General features: G+C 52.6%; 1 protein-coding gene across 1 annotated transcript in view; it reads right to left on the bottom strand.

Annotated features, from left to right (window-relative positions):
* LOC144755640 (glutathione S-transferase Mu 2-like) overlaps positions 1-12,839 on the bottom strand; it is an 86,684-nt gene extending 73,845 nt beyond the window's left edge. The window contains exon 1 of the mRNA XM_078644783.1: positions 12,687-12,839. Coding sequence (XP_078500909.1) covers positions 12,687-12,719 — 33 coding nt within the window. The 5' untranslated portion in view covers positions 12,720-12,839. The remainder of the gene's footprint in view (positions 1-12,686) is intronic.
* Positions 12,840-13,148: the final 309 nt, after the last annotated feature.

Genomic DNA, 13,148 nt, shown 5'->3' with positions numbered 1-13,148 from the left:
TAGTCAAGGAGTATTCTAGGAATGACGACATCCCAACAGTGGTTTAAAGCCTATGAGGTCGCGATGACCTCACACCGGGTCCCCGAGAAGGATTGGGGGGGCCGGATTGTGGGGGCGGTTCCTAAGCGAAGGGAGGGATACCTTGCTAGAACTACCCTCCACAGTACAGCATTCCTACAGCCATATGAAGGAGGCCCCATTAGAAAGGTACGGGCTTACCCCAGAGATGTACCGACAGCGGTTCCGGGATTGCAAGAAGCTCCTGGGTACCACCTGGGTTGGGTAGACTATGTCAACTTTTACAGCAGAGCCTTAGAAGGCTGGATCAAGGGCAGCAAGGTCACCACTTACGAAGAGTTATTTGATCTGATCGCATGGGAACACCTTTCCTTAAATTGCTTCGTAGAACTACATCAGCACCTCCTGGACAGCAAGCTTACCAACCCGAGGAAGCTTGCAGTGTAGGCCGACCGCTGGGTGAACACCCGAGTCCCCCGGAGCCCCGTGGGTGACTATGCTAGGAATGAGAAGGGCCCCGGGCAGCGAGGAGGGGGGAGGCCCAGGTAGGCCGCGGGAGTTCCCACCTGGGCCCCAACGTGTCCCCCAAGGAAACCAGCAGCCGATCTCGCCATCCCCCTCTCTACCCGGGCCCCCCCCCCCGGCAGACCAGGGGTGAGGCCCCCCACCGCCTGTTACAAATGCCAACAACCCAGTCACGACGCCAGTGACCCCCAGTGTCCCCTCTTCAGAAAACCCACCATCTCCGGTAACCCTCCCCGTCACCTGACAGCCGTTGCCCTCGAGGAAGAGCTCGAAGCTCCCGAGGAGTGGGAACCCGTGGCGATGTCCCTGGTTTCCCTAGGGGATGGGAGAGTGGACCCCAGAACCCCTCTGCCGCCCAACACTACGAAGTACGCGCAGTGGGTGACGGTTAACGGGCACCGAGTGGAGGCCCTCCGTGACACGGGCGCCAGTGTCACCTCAGTGCGCTGTCACCTGGTGTCCCCGGAACAGATTGTACCTCACGTCCTCTGTCCCGTCATTGCCGCCGACAACTCTGAGAGCCTCTGAAAGATGGCCCAAATTCCCTTTGAATGGGAGGGAGTATCTGGCACCCTGCAAGTAGCCGTCCGAACCTCCATGCCAGTCGATTGTTTACTGGGGAACGACCTGGAAACCTCCCCGTGGACCCAAGTGGAACGGAAGACTCATCTGAGGATGATGGGTCTACCCGAGTGGGTGTGTGCCACCACTCGGGCCATGGCCGCCCGGATGGGAGCCCCGGACGATAGGGCCCAAAGCTCCGCCTTTGGTGGAGAGAAAGGGGGGGGACGGACCCCAGACCCCTCCAGTCCCGATCCTCTCGGGGGGACCGACCCCGAAGGGGATGCCCCGGGACCCACCGGCGAGCAGATTGCAGAGCTGGGTGACCTCCCAGGGTTAGACCAATGGCGACAAGAGGGTGGACCTTCCCGGGAAGAGTTCTGCCAGGAACAGACCACTTGCCCCACTCTCCTGGGCGTGCGGCAGCAGGCCACCGCCCAGGCGGCCTGAGACCAGTCCGGGTCCCACTGGATCTACAGGGAGAATTGGCTCCTCTACAGCGAGCCCAGGTCTGCCGAACTAGGGTCCGCCCGGGTGCTGGTGGTACCCCTGTGTTTCAGGGACTTCCTTCTGGGCCTAGCCCACGACGTACCTCTGGCCGGACACCTGGGATAAAACAGGCTAGTCACCCATTTCTATTGGCCCAGGATGCGCCAAAACGTAGCGACTCACTGCCAGTCCTACCAGACCTGCCAGGCTAGTGGGAAGAGTGGGGGGGAAGCGCAAGGCCCCGCTCCAGCCCTTTCTGGTAGTCAGGACCCCCTTTGAACGGGTGGGAATCGACATTGTGGGACCCCTTGACCCCCGCACCGCCATGGGCCACAGATTCATCCTCGTCCTGGTGGACCATGCCACCATGTACCCTGAGGCCATTCCCCTCCGAACAGTGACGGCCCCCGTCGTGGGGCGGGCCCTGATGGGGATATTCTCCCGGGTGGAATTTCCCCGGGAAGTGGTGAGCGACCGGGGAACAAACTTCATTTCAAAGTATATGAAGTCCCTGTGGCAGGAGTGTGGGGTGACGTACAAATTCACCACACCGTACCACCCCCAAGGTAATTGTCTGGTTGAGCGCTTCAAACGGACCCTCAAAGGAATGATCATGGGGCTGGAAGAGCCCCTGAGGCGCAAGTGGGACATCCTCCTACCCTGCCTCTTATTCGCGTACTGAGAAGTCCCCCAGAAGTCCCTGGGGTTCAGTCCTTTTGAACTACTCTATGGTCACCCTGTCCGAGGACCCCTGAGTCTAGTCAAAGAGGGCTGGGAGACGGCCCCTCAGAACCCTCCAAGAGGTGTTCCGGTACATCCTGGCCCTGAGGAATCAGACGCGCAAGTTCAGGGAACTGGCGGAGGCCAACCTCGAAGCTAGCCAGGCCGAAATGAAACGCTGGTATGACCAGAACGTGACTCTGGTAGAGTTTCAGCCTGGTCAGCAGGTGTGGGTGATGGCCCCGGTGGAGCCCTGCGCACTCCAGGACAAATGGACCGGACCCTACAAAGTAGTAGAGCGCAAGAGCCAGGTCACCTACCTAGTAGACGTCCAGTCTCCCCGGAACCCATTGAGGGTCCTCCACGTGAACCGCCTCAAACCCCACTTTGAGCGATCTGAGGTGAGCAAGCTCCTTGCCACCGATGACGGGGCGGAGGAAGAAACCAAACCCCTACCAGACCTTCTGTGTGCTACTGAGCAGGATGGCTCCGTGGAGGGGGTGATTCTCTCCCCCTCCCTAACACCTGAACAGCGCGAGGAACTGCGAGGACTGCCGCCAGCTGTTGGGACAGTTCGCTGACTTATTCTCCCTGGTCCCCAGCATCACTAGTTGGTGCGTCCACGACGTGGACACGGGGGACAGCACCCCCGTGCGGCACCAGGCCTACCGGGGCCCCGACCGAGTCCAGGCCTGCATTAAGGAGGAGGTCTCCAAAATGCTTGCCCTGGGAGTAGTGGAGTCCTCTGACAGTCCGTGGGCCAGCCCCGTGGTGCTCGTCCCAAAGGCGGCCGCCCCTGGGGCCAAACCCGAGCCAACGTTCTGCGTGGATTACCGCGGGCTCAACTCAGTCACCCGAACAGACGCCCACCCTATCTCCCGAGCGGACGAGCTCATCGACCATCTGGGAGCGGCCCACTAACTCAGTACTTTCGACCTGACCTCCGGATACTGGCAAATTGCCCTCACCGAAGGAGCCAAGGAAAGGTCCGCCTACTCCACCCCCGATGGGCACTACCAGTTCTGGGTGATGCCCTTCGGGATGAAAAACGCCCCAGCCACTTTCCAGAGACTGGTCAAACGGGTACTGGCGGGGCTGGAAGAGTTCAGTGCCGCCTACCTAGATGATATTGCCGTGTTCAGCACCGATTTGGGGGGGTGTGGGGGGGGGGGGGAACTTGCGACACCTCTGGGAGGTACTGCTGTGTGTTAGATCCGCCCTCGCCAGCGTGGCCCTTCCTACCCCTAGGCAGAACCCACCACCAGCATAACCCTGTCCCTAGTCCCTGAATAGCAGTAACCCCCCCAAGCATAGCCCCACCCTGCTCCGAGAGCAGGAAGCCTAGGACCTCAGGTCCTTAATACCAAGTCAGGCCAGCCAGCGCCCAGCCCTTCAGGAGCCCACGCCAGGGAAACCAGAGCCCCTCACCCCCCCCCCCCCCGGGCCAGCTGTGGGAGAGCGAACCCTGGACTAACACGATGGGGGCGGAGGAGTTTCGATGGCAACCCCCCCGCCAGGCCGGCCCGATCCCTGCCGGGCCGCGGAGAACCCCTCCCACCTCCAGACTTCAAAGGGAGGTCACCAAATGGCCAACAGCCCAACCCCCGGACCCCAAGAGGCCATATGGAGGGGGCGGAAACAGAGCCAGGGAGGACAAAAGGATATAATAGCTGGAGTGGGGGTGCAAGGGCAGTTGGATCGAAAAACGAGGAGAGACGGAGGAACCCTGACTGCCGAGAGCCCTGCAGACCTAGTCGCGGCCCGGCCAGGAAAAAGAAGACTACCGGACTGTCCAGCTCAAGCCCCCTCCCCAGAGAGCCCTGCAGACTGGGTCGCGGCTCGTCGCGGAAGAGGGAGATCTTTACCAACACAGTGACTCCGGGAGCCCAGCAGACGTGGTCGCGGGCGAGCCCCCCTCGAATCGCCGTACCAGCAAGGGGCGTGAGCCTCGCACCATCCGCTAGCGGGCGCAGAGTACGCCTCACCCAGAGCAGCCGTGGTGCGCCCCTCGCACGAGTGGACTGCAGAGTAAGCCTCGCACGGAGGAGCAGCAGTGCGCTCACCGTGCTGGGAGGCCCGTGGAGTCCGCGTGGTACGAAGAAGACCAGGGGTACGTCTCATACTGGGAGGCTGGCAGAGTACGCCTCGTATGAGAGACCGGTGGAGTACGCCTGCCACAAGCTGCTTTTGCCGCCTCAAGTGTACTATCCCTGGGAGCGCTCGAGGGACATCGCGCTCTAGGGTGCGAGGAGTACGCCTGCCACAAGCTGCTTTTGCCGCCTCAAGTGTACTATCCCTGGGAGCGCTCGAGGGACATCCCGCTCCAGGTTGCGAGGAGTACGCCTGTGGTGCGCCTCGTGGCCAACGCCCCAATTGTACCATACCCGGGATCGCTTGAGGGATGTCGTGCTCCAAGGTACCCGCCGCAGCCAGATTGTGAGCCCAGACCAGGACCCTCGTCCCCAGGGAGAGACCCACGCATGCGCAGCTCGAGGATTGAGAGCCTTACGCGTGGAGTCTCCCGCCGGGGCTTACCCCCCCGTGAGCACCCTCCCTGCCATGAGATTGAAAGAGAGACTAGAGACTGTGCCAGCAAATCTGTGAGTATCACAAGAGACCCCCACCTGGACTCCTACTTACCCCTTCACAAGCGAAACCGCCCATCCCCCCCAAGAAGCTAACCCCGATCCTCGTTTTGCAACCTACCTGTCCTGAATATAACTTTGTAAATAAAGTACCCACATATCTATACCCTCCTAGTGTGGTGTCCTTGTGTAGTGTGTTGCTGTTGCTTTGTATGTGACCCCAAATGTGTAGCCCTCCTCCCCCGGAGGCCTGACTCTGGCGCTCGGTAACGTTCGCCTTCTAACATACATGATCAAGATGAGAGATGTGGTCAGCAAGTTGTGGAACGAGGCAATATGGGGTCACAGGATTGCTGGAGTGGAATGGGACGAAAAGCACAGTGGGTCCCGGGGAGGTGGGCGGGGGGGGGGGGGACAGGTAACCGCCCTAAAGGGGGTTCCCTGGTTGGCTGTACTTGGGAGGGGTGGGGGAGTCACTAGCGGGCGCACCCACCCCTTGTGGCGGGGGCGGAGAGTGAATGATGGGGGGGGGGGAACTGGAGGCACGAGTGTAATGCCAGGTGCTACCGGGGAGGATGCTAAGATCTGAAGAAATGGAATGGGTCATGGAGTGGAAGGTAAGTATGGGCGAATTTTGCGGATTCGCGGTCCGCAAATTCGCGCGAAATGGCAACAAAAAAAAAAAACGTGAGTTCGCTGATTTTCCATTTTGCCATTTGCACAAATAGTGACACATGTGTCTGTAACTTTGCCACCGCACCGACAGGCGCCGAGGTCCCTCGAGTGAGCTGTCCATGATAGTGAGGAAAGGTCAGGAAGAAGTTGCATACCCTAGTGTGTGTGTGTGTGTGGCGGGGACAAATGGGCGGGGCTTCTATGCGAGTTCACATGCCTCTTGTTTATAAAGGGTCAGAGACCGATCAGAGCAGCAGATGAGAAGAAAGCAGCCTCCTGGTCACAGTAAGTACACAGGGATTGTGCTCGAGAAACTCGTGGATGCAAAGACCTCTATCAAGGATTACATCTAATTGTAGGCGGTAGATATGGGGAGGAAGCACACCTGGACCGTGTTCACGAGTTTCGGCTGATTATAATGGGCGACTGAATTTGAGCTTCAACTAGGGCACCTGCTTATATCTGTGAGTGCTTCCTGTGGAGGTTTAATTTTTGTGACAGAAGCATCATGCCAGAATGAATCCTGCCTTCATGTTTATCCACGATGATGCCACCGGTTGTGCCATACCTCTACTCAACTGGAGTACTTTCTACTGGCTAATCAGTAAGTGCATTAAATCAATGGGGTAACACCCACAAAATCAAAGGACCTGGGTATCAATGATATAAACAAAACAATGGCCCTAGACTATTAATTAAATTGACTTAATCCATTTAGCGATTTATAGATTAGAAATGCGATTCAATCTGTATTTGAGGAGTCAAGCTACATGGGAGAGAAAGGTTATTGAATAGGCAATGAGCACCATACCCACATTTCAAAATTGTATTTATCAGAAACAGAATGACAATTATTTACATCAAAAAACAATAAAACAATAATTCGAATACACGGCGCAAAGACTGAAAGAGCTATAGTCAAAAGTGAGAAAGGGGTGCTCAAGTGATAAGAAGAATTATGGAAAAGATTAAGGCATATGATTCAATTATTTACAAAAAACAAACAAGCGGTTCTGGTTCCGCTGGTTGAATAGGCCTGTCCAAATTGTTCTTGGAGGAAAAAGGGGACAATGAGGGGTACAGGCACAAAAACTAAAAATGTCGACGTTTCGACCCTGATGCTCTAGGGAATTTCGCTTCCTCGGCTGCGGGTCTTCATCAGGACATGGGGAGGGATGGGGGGAGGGAAGGTCTGGCCGTCATCACACCCGTTGTCTGAATCAGCCACCAACACAGCTGGGTAGGTGCGACTCCCTCCTGGCTGGTTAGGTTTCACCTAGTTCTGGTTCAGAAGGCCTCGTATTGGAGTTTACTCGTGGTATTAAAAAAATGAGACCGATATCAAATGAAGCAGGGGTTTCCTACCGGCGCCTCCTGGGCAATCCGGTAATACAGGAAGTTATTAAGCCACCGTCTGTGTAAGGGTTCCAAACAATTGTTATAGGAATTGAATTGGCCCTGGTTCGTTCCCGTAGGGATACAGGTACTGGAGTTGCCTGTGTTGTTATCTGCGGAGTTGTCTCGGGTTCGGGTGTCGGGCATGAGTCACCGGCAATATTCCCAAGCTGGAATATTCCTGTATTACCGGATTGCCCAGGAGGCGCCGGTAGGAAACCCCTGCTTCATTTGATATCGGTCTCATTTTTTTAATACCACGAGTAAACTCCAATACGAGGCCTTCTGAACCAGAACTAGGTGAAACCTAACCAGCCAGGAGGGAGTCGCACCTACCCAGCTGTGTTGGTGGCTGATTCAGACAACGGGTGTGATCACGGCCAGACCTTCCCTCCCCCCATCCCTCCCCATGTCCTGATGAAGACCCGCAGCCGAGGAAGCGAAATTCCCTAGAGCATCAGGGTCGAAACGTCGACATTTTTAGTTTTTGTGCCTGTACCCCTCATTGTCCCCTTTTTCCTCCAAGAACAATTTGGACAGGCCTATTCAACCAGCGGAACCAGAACCGCTTGTTTGTTTTTTGTAAATAATTGAATCATATGCCTTAATCTTTTCCATAATTCTTCTTATCACTTGAGCACCCCTTTCTCACTTTTGACTATAGCTCTTTCAGTCTTTGCGCCGTGTATTCGAATTATTGTTTTATTGTTTTTTGATGATGTAAATAATTGTGTCATTCTGTTTCTGATAAATACAATTTTGAAATGTGGGTATGGTGCTCATTGCCTATTCAATAACCTTTCTCTCCCATTTAGCTTGACTCCTCAAATGCAGATTGAATCGCATTTCTAATCTATAAATCGCTAAATGGATTAAGTCAATTTAATTAATAGTCTAGGGCCATTGTTTTGTTTAATCAGTAAGTGCTACCACGTTGGGTAAATGTATAGTGCTTTTGCTACACTACAGCTGCATAAAGGCCCAGAAAAGTTGTCTCCAGTGACCACGTGTGTCTGTAACTTTGCCACCACGCCGAAAGGCGCAGAGGTCCCTCGAGTGAGCTGTCCATCATAGTGAGGAAAGGGCGGGAAGACGTTGCATACCCTAGTGTGTGTGTGGCGGGGACAAACGGGCGGGGCTTTTATGCAAGTTTACATGCCTCTTGTTTATAAAGGGTCAGAGACCGATCAGAGCAGCAGATCAGACGAAAGCAGCCTCCTGGTGACAGGAACTACACGGGGATTGCGCTCGAGAAACTCATGGATGCAAAGACCTCCATCAAGGATTACATCTAATTGTAAGCGGTAGATATAGGGAGGAAGCACACCTGCCTAGCCTAGACCATGCTCACTTGTTGGTTGGGCTGATTATTTCAGCTTCAACTCAAGCATGAGCAAAAAAATCCACCCGCGAGCGAATGTTTCGGCAATTTCGCGAGATTCGAGGGTCGTGAAATTGCCGGAAATTCGCAAATTCCACGGGCGTAACGGATTTTGCGTCCATACTTAATGGAAGGTGAGTCTGTAGTGTATGGAGCTGGATTTGATGTTGGGGGGTTTGTTGTTGGTGAATGTTTATTTGGTTGTTTATTATGTTGGGCAGCCTGGTCCTAACAAATGGCCTTTTACGCTTAAAGACATCAGTGTGGCCTGTTTATTGCGCGATGCTGGGCCACGGAGGGGGGGGGGGGGGTAGTGAAAGTCACAGACTAGTCTTCCCTCTGGGTCTTTCGCGCTGGGAGGGCCAGGCTGGAGATTAAGGGGTGTGGTTTGGGGGTGGGTATAAGAATGCAGGGGAGGAAGGAGACTTCCTCTTCCTGCATTCTGGCATCGTGTGGGGGGGGGGGGGGGGGGGGGGGGGAGTTAGAAAAGGCCACCCACCCACCCTACAGTTATTAGGGTTCTGGGGTAGGGTTGGCAGTGTGTGCCAGTTTAGGACGGGCTGCAGGGTTAGCAGTACTTGGGAGGGGTAGGGGAGTCACTAGTGGGTGCACCCACCCCTCGGGGGGGGGGGGGGGGGGGGGAGTGTGAATGATGGGGGTGGGGACTGGAAGCATGAGTGTAATGCCAGGAGCTACCGGGGAGGATGCTAAGAGATCTGAAGAAATGGATGAAGAACGGAACGGGTCATGGAGTGGCATGGAAGGTGAGTCTGAAGTGTATGGAGGTGGAGTTGATGTTAGTGAGTTTGTTGTTGGATATTATTTGGTTGTTGTTTATGTTGTGCAGCCTGGTCCTAATAAATGGCCTTTTACTCTTAAAGACATCAGTGTGGCCTGTTTATTGCGAGATCTTTCATAGACTGCTTCTGCTGCAAGTAATGGAGTAAGGTTGTTCCACAACCAACAAATACTGGGGTGGGTTTGTTCTTGACACAGATTATGCCCAGATGTGGGTCCCTTGTTCGCTGGGCCACTGGATTGAAGCTAGCCTGGCTGATGAGGGGGCGATACCCCTAGAACGGTTCCATGATGCTAGTTTCTGGTCCAGGAGGAACAGTGTGGAAACTGATTTGCTTATGGCTGGGTCTAAACTGGGGAGGCATAGTGAGCAAAAAAACGATGGATTTAACCCAAATCTCTTGACTGGGGGTGAGTGAGTGAAAAGTTCCAGCACTCCGTCCATCATCTTGTTGTGTTTGCTGGGTTAGTTCATGCCGTACAATAGTTTGGCCTTGGTGTAAGGTTAATATCTTATGACAGGTAGCTATGTGTGGTCTACGTAAAATGTACTTCCGGAATCCATCATGTTACTATCAAAAACGGTTGCGCAGCGGAACTGCAAACCTTGAATGTGAATAAGATATCTGCACTACAACCCATAGCGGCTATATGACTGATGCACAGCACCAACACTAGGGATTAATGCACAGTACCATTGAGCACCGCTCTTATATGAGCAATAAACCGGACCGGCACTAGTGAGTACTGTACTTACATGATTAGTATAAAGCACTAGTGAACATGGCTCTTATTTGATTATTGCCAGCACTTGTTACCATGCTTCTTATGTGATTAATGCACAGGACCAGGGTTGGATTGGGATTCAAAATCGGCAAAGGAACGCTAAAAAAAAGTGGCCCATGTTTGCATATTGCCTTTCCTCAAAACACTGCTTTGGCGAAATTTTATCAAAAAAAAGAGGGGGGGGGGGGGAATACAAAAAAAAAAAATGCAGATTCGTTTATACTGATGACTGAAAACAAGTGAGGCTACTTCTGCTCAGCCCCCCCCCCTCTCCAAAGAAAAGCAGTACTGGTGGAATTCAATCTACAGACCCCATCATCAAATGGAATGTTCTGTAATTGATACACTATTTTTAAAATGGCAGACCGACTTGTCAGGGACAAAGGCAAGACTGACAAAATCCGGATACGTGAGCACCGCTCTTACATGAATAATAACAGCAGTAGTGAGGATGTCTAATATATGATCACTGCACAGTACCAGCACTAGTGGTTAATGCACAGCCCCTGCGAGCACTATTCTTATACGATTAATGCACAGCTCCAGTACTAATCAGCATGGCTCTTATATGATTCATGAACACGAGCACTAATGAGCATGGCTCGCTTATGATTAACCGCCAGTACCAGCGATATTGAGCATGGTGCTTATATGAATGCCAGCACCAGTTAGCATGGTGCTTATATGAATAATGCACAGCACCAGTTAGTATGGCCCTTATATTATTAATGCCAACATTAGTGAGCATGGCCCTTATATGATCAATGCACACATTAACATTAGTGAGCATGGCCCTTATATGACCAATGCACACATTAACATTAGTGAGCATGGCCCTTATATGATCAATGCACACATTAACATTAGTGAGCATGGCCCTTATATGATCAATGCACACATTAACATTAGTGAGCATGGCCCTTATATGACCAATGCACACATTAACATTAGTGAGCATGGCCCAGCACTAGTGATTAATGCACAGCCCCGGCAGTGGCAAACATGGCTCTCATATGAGCCATAACTAGAGAGCATGGCTCCTATATTATTAATGCACAACACTAGTGAGCATGGCTCTTATATGATTAATACTAGCACTAGTGAGCACCGCTCTTATATGATGAATGCACATCATCAGCACTGGTAAGCATGTTTTTTAGTAATTAATTACTGACGATGTCAACCCTTCTCTGCAAGGCTGGAATACGATTAATCATACGGAGTTGGCAATAGTCTATCAGTCTGTGAATGTTTATTGGGACCGTTATAGCCTCTCTCTTCTAGACTAGCGTACTTTACTCCGGTAGTAGCAGTACTTCTCTGTAGGAAGGGATTGGTAATGATTATATAATTGCATCCGCCTCCCATGGACAGCACTTTGAATGATTAACACATACATTCCAAACCTTTAAACATTATATGTCACAATGCAAAGTATTGAAGGCAAACTTAAAAAAACAAAACAAAGCGTACATTTTCAAAATTTCTAGTTCGTCCATGAAAAATAAGGAATACAACAACTGAGCCCACTCCCCGAGTCCTCCAAAACTCCTCTGCTGGTCCTCAGACACCCGAGCTGATCGCAGGGCTATCTTCTGAGACCCTCATCCTGCCCTTATAAACACTTCGTCTGCCTTCAGAGACCGTCAGCCAGGTCCAGCTGCCCTTGAGAAGCCCTCAACAATTCATGAGCCTCACCTTCCTTGCTGCTACCCCTCAACCCCTTAATACAGGTCATTTAATGGCCTTGAGAGAAGCATAGACATCCCAAACACCCTCACCCTGCTCTTGTCCACCCTAGAAGGCTGAAACGTACTCCCACAGTGGACCCTAAGAATCTGTTGACCTTCGGGTGGTGCCAGAGATGTCAGATGTCCATATGCCCTGCGAGGGTCCTCAGCCATCCCTTAAAGACAAGAAACAGGCCATAATGCGACCCCAGAGCCCTTTCATCAACCCTCAAACACCTTCAGATGGACAAGACTCTACTGCAGGCCTGAGACCGCTCTTACAGACTGGCACTCACAGACCCTCAAACTCCCTTCAGACTCTCTCGGGCGGCCCTCACAGACATTCAGTTGGCCCAGGGTACCACGGGTCCTCACTTATCCTCAGCAAGCTCTTACAGAGCCCTTTGACACACCTAGCCCTCTACACGCTCAAAATGCTCTCAGACACACTCCACTTGTCCGGTCCACAGACACTAAGAGTCCTCAGAGTCGGTTAACCCTTTACCCCCTTCCACTAGTTTCACATGCCCATAAAGTTCTCCCCAGGCACCTTCATATTTCCCCAATATTCGTTCACGAGTCCTATAGACCATCAGATGCACAATGCCAACGCTCAGGACCCTTCAAACCTCGTTTCCTGGCCCCTGCAGCATTTTAATCTTCTATTCGAATGTCATTTTTTTCTATTGTTAAGAATATTTACATAATTTTCAGATTTGTATTCGCATTTATTTTTTGTATTTATTACCGTGATTTTTGCATAGCTCATTCTTCTTATATTTATATAAAACCAAATGATAAAAGTAATTATCTAAGCAGGCTCGGAACGTAAACGATCGTTGCCTGACAAAACCCTTCCGCCCACTCTTAGCCGCGCCACCACAACCCCTCCGCCACCCGGACAGCAACCAACACCATCCGTTGACCCCACACCCTCTTACCAATTCACCACAACCGTTCACCACCTAAATACCACCTACATTGCACACCTCTACAAACTCCGACACGCCCTCCTCTACTCACCCCTCGGATGTCCCAGTAGCCTAGAATCATCATGGTTGTCGTGCTGCTCAGGTGGCCGTTTGAAAGGAGTGCGCTAATGGCGCTGTGCTTGAGAGCGCGTCGAGTACTTGGCTTGAAGAGAGGATGGACTTGAATGCGGAAGTTGAGGTTCAGACTTTATATTTTTCAGCTGTCAGCCTCGGTGGGCGTGAGAGAGTGGCGCCTGGACTCAGGTGTAGGGCCTGAGGGCGGAGGAGGGGCTGGCTGCAGGTAGGGCGGGATCTGGGGTGGGGGAGTGCAAGTGAAGAGGAAGGGCCTCAAGAAGAGATTATATGGAACACGGAGGAGCCGTGCATGGTGTCAGAGGGTCTCGACCTGCATACCTGCGGCTGTCTGCTAGTCACATGGCATGAGGGTAATTGTCGCCTAGTTCTGTGTTTCGCTTGACAAGCTAAGCAGTCTGGGTATGCTGATGTTTTGCAA

The sequence above is a fragment of the Lissotriton helveticus genome, chromosome 5_1 (genome assembly GCF_964261635.1).
Source record: "Lissotriton helveticus chromosome 5_1, aLisHel1.1, whole genome shotgun sequence".
Taxonomy (NCBI): Eukaryota; Metazoa; Chordata; class Amphibia; order Caudata; family Salamandridae; genus Lissotriton; species Lissotriton helveticus.
The sequence above is the reverse complement of the archived record's forward strand: the minus strand, read 5'-3'. Positions and strand labels throughout refer to the sequence as shown.